The sequence below is a fragment of the Neofelis nebulosa genome, chromosome 10, assembly GCF_028018385.1.
Source record: "Neofelis nebulosa isolate mNeoNeb1 chromosome 10, mNeoNeb1.pri, whole genome shotgun sequence".
NCBI lineage: Eukaryota > Metazoa > Chordata > Mammalia > Carnivora > Felidae > Neofelis > Neofelis nebulosa.
In genome coordinates, this window is record NC_080791.1 from 60,775,741 (window position 1) to 60,792,084 (window position 16,344).

The 16,344-nt window shown below is 37.8% G+C and overlaps 2 protein-coding genes across 2 annotated transcripts; both read right to left on the reverse strand.

Annotated features, from left to right (window-relative positions):
* Positions 1-423: 423 nt before the first annotated feature.
* LOC131486576 (olfactory receptor 51F1-like) lies at positions 424-1,441 on the reverse strand. Its single transcript, XM_058686489.1, is given in 2 exon segments — positions 424-508; positions 510-1,441. Coding segments are annotated over 2 exon segments (1,017 nt in total).
* A 12,311-nt stretch (positions 1,442-13,752) lies between these two features.
* Positions 13,753-14,706, reverse strand: LOC131488592 (olfactory receptor 52R1-like). Its single transcript, XM_058690454.1, has one exon. The coding sequence runs from the start codon at positions 14,695-14,697 to the stop codon at positions 13,753-13,755; it is 945 nt and encodes a 314-aa protein (XP_058546437.1). The 5' UTR covers positions 14,698-14,706.
* Positions 14,707-16,344: the final 1,638 nt, after the last annotated feature.

Here is a 16,344-nt window from a genome sequence, read left to right on the forward strand (position 1 = left end):
CAGAATGTTAATACACTAGTGAAGAGCATGACATCTAAGACGCAGAAAGCCTGGATTCAAATCTCAACCCTCAGCCATGTCAGATGTCTGGCCTTTGATGGCCTAAATGTCTTTAGGCCTCACTTTCTTCATCTCTAAAATGTAATTAATATTGTATAGTTCACTGAGCTCTTTGAAGAGTAAATGGAATATGTCTTAAAAGCTGTTAGTAGAACACATAGTATAAAGTAGTCACTAAATGTTAATTACTCTGAGTATTTTCTTATTTTATTATCAATGATTTTCATGTTTCCCTTTTGGACTATAAAATTCTTGGGATGTGACATATTTATGACTGAAAACACAAAACCACTCTCTAAATATTTGTTGATTAAGGAATAAAATGACAAAAAAAAAAATCTGATAGACAGTAACTTACCAGGACTACTTTTTTACAGTGAAAGTCACTTTTTTCAGGTTTTTCTCAAACAAACAGCTCTGTTTGTTTTGCAAGGAGAAGACTGAATATAGCTTTGCGAATCTGTTTTGTTTTTACACTATAGATGATGGGGTTGAGCACTGGAGGAAAAAGCAGATATATATTAGCCATCATCGAATGGACCACTTTGGGGGCTGATGGACCATAGCGATGCACCAAGGATAGGCTTATCATGGGGATGTAGAAAATAGCGACCGCTCCAATGTGGGACACACAAGTGCTGAAGACCTTATGGCGTTCTTCAGGGGAGGCAATACTGAGCACACAGCGAATGATCAAGATATATGACAGGATAATGCATGGTGTATCTACTCCTGTGGTCAGGATGAGATCAATTAATCCACAGATGCTGTTGGCCTGAGTATCTGAACATGCTAATTTAATCACATCTGGGTGGTAGCAGTAGGAGTGGGAAAGGACATTTTCTCTACAGAAATAGAGAGGCTTAAGGAGCAAAAGTAGTGGTACTATTAATACTACACTACGTATAATCATTAACAAGCTCATCTGAATTATTCTGGAATTAGTGAGAATAGTAGTATACCTCAGAGGATCACAGATGGCCACATAGCGGTCAAAAGCCATAGCCACCAGCACCCCAGATTCTATGAATGTAAATCCATGAAGAAAAAACATCTGGATAATGCAGGTATCTAGATTGACTTCCGTTGCATCAAACCAGAGGATACCTAATGTTGTTGACATTGTAGAAATGGCCAACCCCAAGTCAGCAGCTGAAAGCAGAGAGAGGAAATAGTACATGGGTTCGTGGAGACTCTGCTGGGTAATGATGAGAAACAGGATCATGCTGTTCCCAGAGAGGGCAATGGCATAGAGACAGCAGAAGGGGATAGAAATCCACGCATGGACAGACTCTAGGCCAGGAATTCCAGTCAATAAGAAGGTTGGAAATTTAGATGTCAAGTTACTTAAGATCTGCATGTTTTCCTGGATTTGTAGCATGCTGTCCTCACAATGTTCACATCCTATAGGAATAATAAATTACATTGTCACACAAAAATTTCTAGATAAATTTTCTTCTGCTTAAGGAGAGCTATATAGGTCATAGATAAATACTCTATCATTGAGAAAACTCTAAATCAAACTCTATTTTAAGTATATATATTCTTAAATTCAAGGAAAATATGTCTAATTTATGATGATAATTATTTGCTATACTGACAGAATTTTAGTTCATAAGATTCTATGGATGGATAATTACTATATAATAGATAATATAATTCAATGCATTCCATTTTGAATAGGTTGTATATTAAATGACTAAGAGAAACCCACCTAAAGATATCCGTGGCTCTCCAGTGCCCACATGGGTATCAATTTCCAGGCAAAAGTCTCCAGATTTTTGCTGATAATATCCATTTGGAAGTTATCATTATATAAGTGCCATTTCAATCTAACAGTGTGGGTGAACAACCTCAGAGGGTAGATTTACAAAAGAAAACCAATGAAGACCAACTCCATAGAAGTTACTGGAAAGGACTATATACACTAAAACAAGGCTAGATGCTTTACAGGAACCATTAAAACCAAGAGAGATGATGATATGACTGGGTGTTACATGAACAACAATGTCAAAGTGCTTAAGTGGTCAAATATTCTAAGGATTAAAAATTTGAAATGCACCCAAGCAGTATAGTGACCCTAGAAAAAACAGTTGAGTCTAGGGATGACAGCTGAGAAGCTGCTACAGTGTCTTGAATGAATGGAAAAATGAGTAATAGAGGCACAGGTAAATTATTTCGGGAAGTCATCAGTGAAGGCAAGTGGAGAAATAGACCATCACTAAAGAAGACCAGAGGTGGATGGAGGATTTCTACAAGATTAGACAAACTTAGAGAAATATATATATTTATAAACTGAGGCTACAGATATAGAAGATAGTGAGAGATTGAAAACATAGAACAATAGGGATTAATTGGTATAGAAAACTCAGTAAGAAAGTAGTAGGTGATTGAATACAGAGCATAACAGTAATTAACCCTCAGAAAGATAAGGATCACCATTTCCATTGACCCTCTAGAATAAGTGGCAAAAGAGTAGATTGATGGAAGGTCATGTGAGGGAATTATGAGGCAGTGCCTGTTTGGGATTTTTTTTCCTTTTTTAAAAATTGTGGTCAAATAAATCTAATATAAAATTTACTATTGTTAGCATTTTTAAGTGTACATTTCAGTGGTATTAAATACATTCATAATATTGTACAAGCATTATCACCATCCATCTCCATAACTCTTTTCTTCTTGTAAGACTGAACTGTATACCCATTAAACACTCAGTCCTCTTTCCCCAATTATCTATGTAGAGTTCTCACTACTCTTAACATCTCATATAAGTGGAATCACACAGTATTTGTCCTTCAGTGACTGGTTTATTTCACTTAGTGTAATAACCTGAAGAGTCATCTGTGTCATAAAGTATGTCAGAATTTCCTTTTGTTTCTAACCAGTGCCTACTTTTTTTCCTTATGAATTATTAAGGGAAAATTTGCTGCTGTTCAAAGTGTGTGGAGTGATGGAGGCTGGTTTGAGGACATGATAGAGGATTAAATAGATGTTACAGGGAATAGAGGAGACAGTTGAATCAATACACACAGAAATGTTATAAATATTATAAAATCTTGTTCAATTAAAATGTTTAACATAATTTTGAAAGCAATACATTTAATTGTTGAATTGTTAAAATCAATTCTAGGAAGACTTAAATAATACCAATGGTAGTTATTGTAATGTTAATACTTTTCAATCAAGCTTTTAACAATACTAGGTAAAGTTTATTACCTGAGAGTAAATACCCCATAATAAGCATATATGTTACAATTCCTTTTAGGTACTTTCTGTGGTTCCTTTTTAAACTCTAGTTCTCAAGGTTTCCATTCAGTCTGTGAAAAATTATAATTTTTATCTATCAGCTAGTAGGAATCAGATATCTGTGTGGTATGTGGATCCCTTAAGACAAGATGAATCCTAGTGTTACCTGACTTTTCTGAAAGTTCATATGAATATTTGTGAATAGGCAACAATCAAAGTGTAAATTCAACACAATGGACACCTTTTTCTACCTTCTTACCAGCTCAACGTGGAAAGAGGAGCCTTCTTTGTCTTCACTCTCAGAGAGAGAACGAGATACACTTCTGGAGCCATGGACTTTATACCAAAGTGGGTTTGATCTGTGGGGCCATTGGTGAAATGTGCATCTCCCTGAGGCCATATTCAGAGGAAAACTGAAATCTTCTGTCTCCATCTGTAAATACAGGACAATGCTGTATAATCTCAGAAGGATTTTAGCCACTAACTCAAGTGACTAGTAATCCACAGGGATTAAATGCAAAACATGTAATTATCCATATAAATGGAGAGTTTAGACAGTGTTCTAGGCCCTGTGGAATAGAGGGATGCATGTTATGGATTAAGGATTATCAGTATGCTGGGAAGACAGTATAGCAAACCAGTGTTCATTGGAATAACAATTATAGTGACAATTAGGAGAGAACATATCCCCCCAGTTTCCAGGCCCCTATCCTTACATTTTTGCATTGACACATCGGGAGGATGATATATCCACTCCCAAACCTTCTCTGCCCAGACACTCACTAGCTTTTCCCCAAGAAATGGGTCAGCTCTTCACATATAAATTGGGACTTCTTAAACTAGTAGTTGAGTCACTGTGGGTGAATGAGTTCTCATGTGCATGTGTTCTTGCTCTCATACTTGCTGTTTTCCTGTGGTATTAAGTTCAGGGGCCTAAGACTCCTCGGGGAGTGTGACCATTGTTGTCAATGTGGACAGTTGCATCATGGAAGCAGGTTACTTTTTAGTCCTAGCAATTCTAATTCATTAAATTTTTTTTTTCATGTTTATTTATTTTTGAGAGAGAGAGAGAGCAGGGGAGGGGCAGAGAGAGAGAAGGAGACACAGAATCTGAAGCAGGCTCCAGGCTCTGAGCTGTCAATACAGAGCCTGATGCGAGGCTTGAACTCACGAACTGTGAGATCATGAACTGAGCCAAAGTCAGATGCTTAACTGACTGAGCCATCCAGGTACCTGTAGGCCTAGCAATTCTAGATTCCTGGGAAAAAAGAAGACCCAGATATGAACAGTATATTTCTCCTTTATAGAGAAGTCCCACACAGGCAAGAACAGTTTTACGTTTACCTAGACATCAATAAAATCAGTAATCTCTTCTATATTTAGCTATTTTTCTTTAATTTCCATTTGGCTATTATTTCTATGCTTCCTTGTTTAAGAACTCTTAATGCCAGGAAGTCTGAGGGGTTCAATTCAAGTGCTATAACTCTATGTGGAACCCCTCAAGTGTCTGGACTGATACTTCAAACAAAAAAATGAAATATGAGCAAATCATAGCACAAAATTTTATGAGTCAGTGAGAAAAAATTCAAAGTTTTACCATTGTTGCCTTCATAGAGGTTACAATATAACTACAGTTTCCATCCAAATCTTTCTGTGGTGGCCAGACTATAAAACAATAAAATCAACCCTGATTATCCCTGCCTCCTTGAACTCTAGTGTAATCCTTTGCCCTTGAATATGGGTAGGATCTGTGACTTGCTTCTAACCAATGGAGTAATAGCAGAGGTGATAGGATATTACTTTCATGGTTATGTTACCTAAAATGTGGCTCTGATGAAATGACAGCATAGTGCTTTGGCACATGGCAAAGAACTGAGGGCCATCTGTAGCCACCAACCAGCTAGGAACCAAATGTGGCTTCCTTTAGCAACAGCCAGCAAGAAACTGAATCCCTCAATCTAATAGGCCACAGGGAACTAATGGAATCCTGCCAACACCCATGTGATCTTGAATGCATATCCTTCCCCATTTGAACATCAAGTGAGATCATGGCCCTGATTATACCTTGATTACAGTCTTGCAGACTCAGCTAAGCTGTACCCAGACTCCTGATTTACTGAAGTTGTGAGATAAATGTTTTGAGCTTTTTGAAGACACAACATTTGTGGTAATTGTTATGTAGCAATAGGTAATTTCTATTGAAGGTCTAAAGCAATCTGTTTCAGTTGTTTTTCCACTGCTCTACTATCTTGGGGTTGCTAATGAGCATGAAAACACTAACATACCAAGTGACATTTACTTATTCCCTGAGTGATATGTCATGACTATGGAAGTTTTGAGGTTATTGAGGAAAATGATTGTGCTTTTTATGGTTTATGCATTACACAAAACACCCAGAACACATCTGGATACATCATAGGAAGCAAATAATGGCTTGCTGAGTTGTAAATAAACTTGTTATAAAGACAGTAACATGCATTCAGCAAGGTATGCATGTGAGTGTACTGCTCACTGATTCATCACATATAATTGCAGGCCAGGTAATGGTATAGAATAGAGGCCAGCAAGTTTTTTTCTTTTCTATAAGGAATGGATAGTAAATATTTTAGGCTTTTTCAGGCCATATAGTATTCTGTCTTAACTATGCAATTTTGATGCTGTAGCATGGAAATATCTATAGTCCATTCTTATTTGGTGTAACTCTCTTCAAATTGAACTTCATTTATAAAAACAGGTGGTAGGCCAGATTTGGCTTTTAGGCTGTAGTTTGTTAATTCTGATCCTTACTACATATTCTCTTCTAGCCCATCCCGATAACTGTCCTCTCCTCTTACAACCAAAGTAACTACCATCCTGACCTTCAACATCCTAAATTGGTTTTCCCTATAATTTGCATTTATAATATAATAAAATATATAAATTGAATAATACAGTATGTATACTTCTGTTTTTGGCTCCTTTGACATTATCATATGAGATTTTTTCACATTGTGTATGACAGTTGTTAATTGTTTTTAATTCTTTTAATTATATGAGCATAGCAAAAGTTAATCAATTTTTCCTTTCTTAGATACTTTCTTTGTTTTCAGGTTTTCGTTATAAATAATTATGCTTCTATAAACATTATTATGCCTTTCAGAGCACACATATATACATATCTGCTGGTTAATATTCTAGGAACTAAATTGCTGGGTCAACTTTGAGATACTCTCAAATGTTTTTTGCTTTTTTGTATTTTTTTCTAATTTCTTTTTTTTTAAATCTTTTTTTAACGTTTATTTTTGAGACAGACAGAGACAGAGCATGAATGGGGGAGGGGCAGAGAGAGAGGGAGACACAGAATCGGAAGCAGGCTCCAGGCTCTGAGCCATCAGCCCAGAGCCCCACGCGGGGCCCCAACTCACCGACTGCGAGATCGTGACCTGAGCTGAAGTCGGACGCTTAACCGACTGAGCCACCCAGGCGTCCCATCTAATTTCAATGTTTATATATTTTTGAGAGAAAGAGAGACAGAGTGTGTGCAGGGGGGCAGAGAGAGAGAGAGGGAGAAACAGAATTCAAAGCAGGCTCCAAGCTCTGAGCTGTCAGCACAGAACCCGAAGTGGGGCCACGAACCACACGATCATGATCTGAGCCAGTCAGAGGCTTAACGGACTGAGCCACTCAGGCGCTTCTCTCAAATGTTTTTTGAAAGAATTTGTACCAGTTTACACTCAGACCAGCAGTATGCGAGAGTTTCTGTTGATTCATACCTTTACCAGTATTTGATGTTATCGTATTTTTAAAGTTAATCATTCCTATGGGTTTGTAGTCTGATTTTAGCATTAATTACCATTTTCCTAACTAATGATATTGTATACCTTTTCAAATGTTTAATGGCACTTTGAATATACTTTCTTATAAGACTGTTCCAGACTTTTCCCCATTTTTCATTGGCTTGTTTGATTTTTCTTTTGAATGTTATAGAATTCCATGTATATACAGGACAGGAATTCTCTTTTTAATATTCACTTTCTGGAAAATGTCTGTGATGAATAGATTTCCAGTTTTTTTTAATATGAAATTTATTGTCAAATTGGTTTCCATACAACACCCAGTGCTCATCCCAACAGGTGCTCTCCTCAATACCCATTACCCACCCTCTCCTCCCTCCCATCCCCCATCAACCCTCAGTTTGTTCTCAGTTTTTAAGAGTCTCTTATGTTTTGGCTCCCTCCCTCTCTAACCTCTTTTCTTTTTTCTTCCTCTCCCCCATGGTCTTCTGATAAGTTTCTCAGGATCCACATAAGTGTGAAAACATATGGTATCTGTGTTTCTCTGTATGACTTATTTCACTTAGCATAACACTCTCCAGTTCCATCCATGTTGCTACAAAAGGCCATATTTCATTCTTTCTCATTGCCATGCAGTATTCCATTGTGTATATAAACCACAATTTCTTTATCCATTCATCAGTTGATGGACATTTAGGCTCTCCATAATTTGGCTATTGTTGAAAGTGCTGCTATAAACATTAGGGTACAAGTGCCCCTATGCATCAGCACTCCTCTATCCCTTAGGTAAATTCCTAGCAGTTCTATTGCTGGGTCATAGACTTTAGCCTCTACTACAAAACTGTAATCATCATGATATTTGCACAAAAACAGACACATAGACCAATGGAATAGAATAGAGACTCCAGAATTGGACCCACAAAAGTATGGCCAACTAATCTTTGACAAAGCAGGAAAGAGTATCCAATGGAAAAGACAGTCTCTTTAACAAATGGTGCTGGGAGAACTGGATGGCAACATGCAGAAGAATGAAACTAGACCACTTTCTTACACCATTCACAAAAATAAACTCAAAATGGATGAAGGACCTGCATGTGAGACAGGACACCATCAAAACCCTAGAGAAGAAAGCAGCAAAAACCTCTCTGACCCAGCCACTGCAATTTGTTACTTGACACATCTCCAAAGGCAAGGGAATTAAAAGTAAAAATAAACTATTGGGACCTCATGAAGGTAAAAATCTTCTGCACTGCAAAGGAAACAATCAACAAAACGAAAAGGCAACTGACAGAACGGGAAAAGATATTTGCAAATGACATATCAGACGAAGGGCTAGTATATAAACTCTATAAAGAACTCACCAAACTCCACATCTGAAAAACAAATAATCCAGTGAAGAAATGGGCAGAAGATATGAATAGACACTTCTCTAAAGAAGACATCCAGATGGCCAATAGGCACATGAAAAGACTGACTCTTGATTTCAGCTCAGGTCAATATCTAGTCCCACATGGAGCTCTGTACTGACAGCATAGAACCTGCTTGGGATTATTTCTTTTCCTCTCTTTCTTCCCCTCTCAAGTTCTCTCTCTCTCTCTCTCTCTCTCTCTCTCTCAAAATAAATAAATAAACTTAAAAAAAAACAAAAGAAATAACATGGCTGGTAACTCTAGGGCTTCTAGAAAGTAGTGAATCCCAAAACTCTTCCATGATGGTCCATACCTGAGATACACACATTGGGAACTGGAAGTCAAAGACTGAGTGAGACTCCAGGTTTATCTGGGATTGGGGATAAGGACAAGGCTCTGCTAAGTGAAGCATCATACCTCCTTGGGCCTTTCTTCTTCTTCTGCTTTCTGACCTCTAGCCTCAAAGATAGAGTAAGATTAGTTAGTGAGCTCAGGCATAACAGATGTAGCAGAGAATCAATAATAAATACATAATCAGGTCATCAGGGTATAAGTGGGTGAGGGTGATGACTGTAGATTGTAGCAGGTGCTGGAAGAGGTTGGAGGAGGGGATTTTAGGATCAACTATGAACTTGTTATGTTCATAACCCCAGCACCAAACACAGTACTGGCACATAGTAAGTGGTGAAGAAATGCTTGTTGACTTTGAGCATGAAATACATCATACTAATAACACTGTGTTTGGCTCTGTGCAGAGTAGACAACACTGATGATGCATTATTCCCCTCTTGAAGTTACTGCAGAACTGAGCTCAGACAGCAGATCTCAGCCCTGAATAATGTTTAAAAACCAGGAGAAGCTGACCTGCTTTTGTTAAGTTCTGACTGGCTTCTCTTAGCCACTAGGTCACCCTAGAGGTGTGTGCTGAGAGAAGAGAGGCACTGGGATGACTCTGCCCATGTACAAATGGGAAATCAAGTCTCTTGCTCAAAGTACTCACTTGCTAGTTTTTGGAAATGAGTACAGGTGCCTGGAGTTAGTTACAGATTTGATGTCCTGGACCCACTGGTTCTTCAGGTTGTAATGAAGGCAGTCTTCTATTTTCACTGATTCATGATACTTAAGGGTACTTCTAGTCATGATAGAGCTGCACAGTTTAAGTAAGTAGGTTTTCTACTGGAGCTGGAATTCAGTGTGCTTCATTTGATCGTTTCATACTAACGAGGTTGTCTGATTGCCATTTTCTCCTGTGTCTATGGTAGTCCCATCCTCTCATAGAATAATATTTGGTGCAAGATAATCACTTCATAGGTATTTCTTGAAGAGAAATGTAAAATGTTCCACGTATTTTATATTTGTAAATAAAAAGAAGTGAGTGAGGGACAAATTGTTATTTATCTGTCAAAGGTATCTTATCAGACAGATAACAACCTTCCAAGTTTCCATGGGAATAATGAAAGGAGGCCGTAGGACTGAAATGTCTGGTATCCCATTTTGGAGGAAGGAGGCAAAAATGGACCTGCCAATGCCATCTTGTGGTCAGGAGTGGAATTGTTGTGACGATGGTAGCAGGCACATGTAAAAATTTAATCATTCGTTCATGTAAGTAGGTTGGTTGTTTTTTTTTTTTTATAGTCAGCTAAGTTTGGGAAAGAATAGTGAATAATTATGTATAATTTTCTATTCAGGTAAGAGGAACAGATGGTGAATAAGTTGGAAATAAAATATTTGTGTTGAAAGAAAATTGATGATATGTAAGTTGATACGTAAGATATGTTGAGGTATGTGAGTTAAGAAATACCTCACTGAGAAAGTGGTATTAGTTGAGATCTAAACGGTGTTGAGGGGAAGATAGAATATTCTAGAAAATGACAGCTGGAGGAAGTGGGAAGATTTAGGTCAAAGCACTAAAACAGATAAGAAGTGAATATATTTGAGGAGTGTCTGAGTAGCTCAGGAGGTTCAGTATCTGACTTTGGGTCAGGTCATGATCTCACGGTTAGTGAGTTCGAGTCTTGCATCAGTCTCTGCTGTCTGCACAGAGCCTGCTTTGGATCCTGTGTCTTTCTCTCTCTCTCTGCTCCTCTCCTTCTCTCTCTCTCTCAAAACGAGATATTTTTGTATAAAAATAAATTTTAAAATGTTAAAAAAAAAGAAGTGAGGGGTACCTGGGTGGCTCAGTCAGTTAAGCGTCTGACTTCAGCTCAGGTTATCATCTCACGAATCATGAGTTCAAGCCCCACGTCAGGCTCTGTGCTGATAGCTCAGAGCCTGGAGCCTGCTTCAGATTCTGTGTCTCCCTCTCTCTCTGCCCTTCCCCCATTCACGTGCTCTTTCAGTCTCTGAAAACTTAATACAAGTAAAAAAAAACAGTTAAAAAAAAAAGAAGTGAATGTATTTCGAGGAAGAATAGAAAGGGCAGAAGCATTGGAAAAAGGTAAAAACTGGTATGTTGAAAAAACAGAATATACTACTTAACAATAATAGGAAATGGATTACTTATAAAAAATGCAACAGTATGACTGAATCTGAAAATATTTATACTGAATGAAAGATACCAGACTCGAAAGAATGTATTATTTATTATTTCATTTATGAAAGTTTTAGTGAGAGAGAAATTAATCTATAGTGAATGAAATCAGATCAGGGTTTTCCTGGTTTGGGTACAGAGGTGGTGATTGACTCCAGAGAGGCAAGAGAAACTTTTCTGAAGTGATGGAAATGTTCTATGTGTTAATTGGGCTGGTAGCTACAGAGGCATTTATATGTGTCAGTACTCTTCAAACTGTGTGTTAAAATACTTACATTTTATTGTCACAAGTTATACAACAACAAAGCTGATTTTAAAAAGAGGAAGAGGCACTCACAATCACTAACTGATTTGCTGATAACAGTATCACAGTCCCTTGACAACCCTAAAATTTGGGAATCATGAAAATGCTCCTTCAGAATACCTATTCATTTCTGGGGACACTTTTAGTCTCCAATAGTGTTTCTTCTGGGGGAAGCAAACATGTTTCTGATTCTTCTTAAAGTACTTTCAACTGATGTTGGTTTTCGTATCATAAAAGCCTGAGTTCCTAGACCCTCTTCACTGTTGGCTTTGATGGGAGAGTGTGCAGGATGATAAAAAGACCAATGCAACAATTGTATTGGATGTTTTTTACCTTGTTTGTGTGATGGTATTATGTATGCATGCATATATCCAAACTCATAGAAATGTATATATTGATGTATAAATAAATATGTATACTTATTTTATAAGTATACTCTATAAAGTTGAAAGACTAAGGAAAAGTAAGCAAAATACATTTTTCTAAAATAACTTGAAATTTTAGTTTAAAAGGAAATTAAATATTTACAAATACTAAAACTCTTTGTGACTTTCTCATTCCCTTAACCATAAATATAGTTATCCTCAGAAGAAAATCTTTTTCATTCTTTTCCACAACTTCTTCATTCTGAAATCCATTGTCATCTGGGAATAGGAAATTTTTGTAAGGAAAGACCAACACTCAGCATACGTAATACTCATGGTTACTGGTCTCTGAAAGTTGTGATTCTGGCACCAATTTCATATCTGGATTTTCAAGCTTTTCGGGAAGTTATCCTATTCAGGAGTCCTTCATCTTTTTAGATTGTCCCCTCCATTCCCCTAGGGTTTGGCACTGAATTAACCTTTTCTGTACACTTCTGTTGTTGTTTCAATTACCTTTTTCTCATACTAAATTAAATCTCATCAACCAAGGATAATTTTAAAAATAATTTGGGGCACTTAGGTAGTTCAGTTGGTTAAGCGTCTGACTTTGGCTCAGGTCATGATCTCGCAGTTGGTGAATTCGAGCCCCACGTAGGGCGCTGTGCTGACAGCTCAGAACCTGGAGCCTGCTTCAGATTCTGTGTCTCCCTTTCTGTCTGCCCCTTCCCTGCTCATACTCTGTCTCTCTGTCTCTGTGTCTCTCAAAAATAAATAAACATTAAAAATTTTTTTAAATACATTAAAATGCAGAAAGAAAATTAGAATGTCATAACTCTCTCACTCCTCTGAGTTGCTATTATTAGTATTTGGATTAATTTCCAGAGTCTTTTTCTATGCTTATGTATTTCTTTTCAGAACTGGTATCACCCCTATGGGCAAATGTTACTTTTCTTTTTTCTTTAATATTCTATCTTGTCCATTTTTTTTTACATCTTTACATACTCTTTGCAAATACATTAGTTAAATGATATATGATATTCAATTGCTCAGTCTTCATCTGGGTCTTATAGATCAATATATGAATGTTTTCCTCTTTTTTTGTTTTATAAATAATGAATCTATACTTTTTTTTACTTATAAAATAAAGTCCTATTTTTTAAAAAAAATGTTTATTCATTTATTCTGACAGGGAGAGAGAGAGAGCAGGGAGGGACAGAGAAAGAGCAGGGAGAGAGAGAATCCCAAGCAGGCTCTGTGCTGTCAGTGCAGAGCCTGATGTGGGCTCTATCTCATGAACTGTGAGATCACGACCTGAGCTGAAATCAAAAGCTGGAGGCTTAACCAGGTGATCCTCAAATTCTATTTTTATAAAAGAGATTCCATGTGAGGAAAAATATGTACTTTTTAACTGTTTTGGTGGGAAAACAATTTTTAAGTTTGTTTGTTTGTTTGTTTATTTATTTATTTATTTTTGAGAGAGAGAGAAACAGACAGAGAGCACATGTGTGAGGGGGGTAAGGGCACAGAGAGGGAGAGAGAGAATTCCAAACAGGCTATGCACTGTCAGCATGGAGCCTTATGTGGGACTGGATCCTAGGAATCACAAAATTATGACCTGAGCCAAATTCAAGAGGTGAATGCTCAACTGACTGAACCCCCATGTGCCCCTGTTTTGGTGGAAGTTTGTAATCACCTTTTTAACAAGGTATACCAACTTATACTTCTACTGACAGTTTAAAAGTATTTTCAACTTTGTGATCTGTGGAAGATGGCATTCTTTTTAAATCTTCACTAATTTGATAGGTGGACATATTTTTTATTATTTTAATATTTTATTGTGTTTTGGGCATTGGTCAAATCAGGATTAATGATCAATCACATTTCCCAGAGAGCTTTTATGGGCATTCTAAAAATTGGTCCTTTTCCTCTAGAAGGTTGCTAACCTCTGGACCTTTTGTTCACAGAAAAGACTTTGTGCTAGTTTGGCAAACTTTCTGCATCTATATGTTCCTGGATCAGTGTGGGGGGTGGGGCACGGGTTGGCTATGTTGCCATGACCATTGGCTCAGGGATCTTTTCCACAACAACCTTGAATAACCCTGTTCCTGATCTGCTTGGTTCTAACTCCATAGATGATGGGGTTGAGCATGGGAGGAACCAGGAGATAGAGATTGGCAAACATGATATGTACTGCTCGGGACACATGATGTCCAAAGCGGTGGGTGAGAAAAGTGAAGAGGGCAGGGATATATAAAGCCAAGATGACACAGATATGGGATCCACATGTGCCAAAAGCCTTGAGCTGGGCTTGACCAGAAGGCAACCCCAGAACAGTTCTCAAAATCATCACATAGGATACACTGATGACAATCATATCAAAGCCAACCACAGAGAAGGCCACAAAGAGCCCATATGCACGATTTACTCTAGTATCTGCACACACCAGCTTTAGCACAGCCATGTGTTCACAGTACGGCTGGGGAATGATCTGGTTGGGGCAGAAGGGCATCCTGGAGACCATAATGCAGAAGGGGCTCACCAACAGCAATGCTCTCATCATCACAGCTGCTCCCAATTTACCCACTATAGCTGGGGTCAGGACACTTGAGTGACGGAGTGGGAAGCAGATGGCCACATAACGGTCCAAGGCCATAGCCATGAGTACCCCAGACTCCACAGAGGAAAAGGCATGGATGAAGAACACCTGGATGAGGCAGGCATGGTATTCAGTCTCATGAGCATGAAACCAGAGTATAGCCAGCATTTTAGGTTGGGTGGAAGACGAGAGGACCAGGTCAGTGATAGCCAGCATGGCTAGAAAGAGGTACATGGGCTCATGCAGAGTGTGGTCAATTCGGATTATATGGAGGACAGTGGTATTGCCAATTATAGCCACAACATACATGGCACAGAGAGGAAAGGCAATCCAAAATTGGGAATTCTCGAGTCCTGGGATCCCAAGTAGGATGAAGGACACAGGATAAGATGAGTGATTCCCTGAAGCCAGCATCACAGGACGGTTAATTTGTTCTCCCCTGAGAAGGTAAGGTACTATCTATAGATGATAATAATAAATTATAATTATTATTTATAATCTTTTGGAAGAGGCAGTTAAATAATAGGGCAATAATGTTTAATGGTAAGCTGGAATAATTTCAACTATTTTAATAAATACATTTTTGCAACTTAAAGTAATGCTACTCTTTATTCTTCATTCATGTTTATGTCATTCAAATGGGGTCAGAACATGCTAGCTGCAATTGTAATTTCTGTATAAGAATTAACATTTTTCTTGAAAGTAGAATCTGCCAAGGGAAGACTATCTTGACAAATAACGTCACTAATAGTAATTCTTGCGCTTCTATTCTTTAGAATGAACGGATTTGTTTTATCTTTCCCAAGGTCCTTTTCAGCCCTTTGTTTAAGCCAGTTAGGCAACTTTTCAGGGTTGGAAACCAGTTTGGAAAACATTTTGGCTGAGGGCTCATAACAATGTATGTAGTGATGATGAGTTATCTTTGACTCTAGGAGTTACCAGGAGAATTTGGGCTGGAGGATGACAGACTGACAGATTGTACACCTGAAATTAAACCTGTTATCTATAGTGGATGTCTCCTCCTAGATTAGGGGCCAGCAACTGTTTTCTGTAAAAGGTCAGATAGATCACACATATTTTAGTCTTCGTGGGCCATACATTCTCTGTTGCAACTAGTCAGTTTAGCGATTGTAGCATGAAAGCAGCCACAGTCAATACAGACATTTGTGAGTGTGGCTACATTCCAATACAATTTCATTTTTAAAACAGACTAGAAGCTGGATTTGGTCTTCAGGTGACAGTTTACTAATTCCTCTCCTATATGATAAATTTTCATGATATCATCCCTGAAGAGTGCACCAACATGAGCACCTCTGTATTTGGCATAGAACAGGGATTTAATAAATATTTGCTGAAGCAAACAAGAAATATGTGTCATTGTTAAAGGGCAACAGACTTTTCAACTGATTAGCCATTCTTAAAATGTCTTGACAGAACCTTCTAAACACTACTTTGATGCCATGTCACAAGACAGCTATATCTATTTCTCACACTAGAGTCTGACCTCCTGTCCATTGAAAGACGTGAATGTCATCTTCTGCTGATACTTGCATACATGGTTGATCTTGTCTGGTCTCTCTGGTGACTATGACCTACCTGAGAGTCAATGACACAAAAGCTTACCTGGTTCTTAACTCAACACCTTTCCACTTTTTAATCTCACTTGACCCGAGCCTTTCCTTGAACACATTCATTCTTTCTCCTCCATAACAGTAACACCCAGAGATGAAGAATATCTTTTCAGATTTCCCTTAATCATTTATATCTGGGGACTAAGAAATGTTTCATTCAACCAGACTTAATGGTTCCTAACAAGGGTTTCTTTGAGATCCCAAATAGACTAAACTCTCTGATTTTCACTAGATTTATAACATTATGAGAGAAAAGGGACTCAGAACTTATAAATCTTACTCTAAATTGGAAACTTTACTATTCTACCTAGACAATAGCTATAGATTTGCTCAAACCAAATACTCCTATCCAAGCCACAGTAAAAAATTAAGAAACACACACATTGTCTAGTGTCTAAGGCTCTGTTTCATCCCTTTCAGCCTGGCTTTG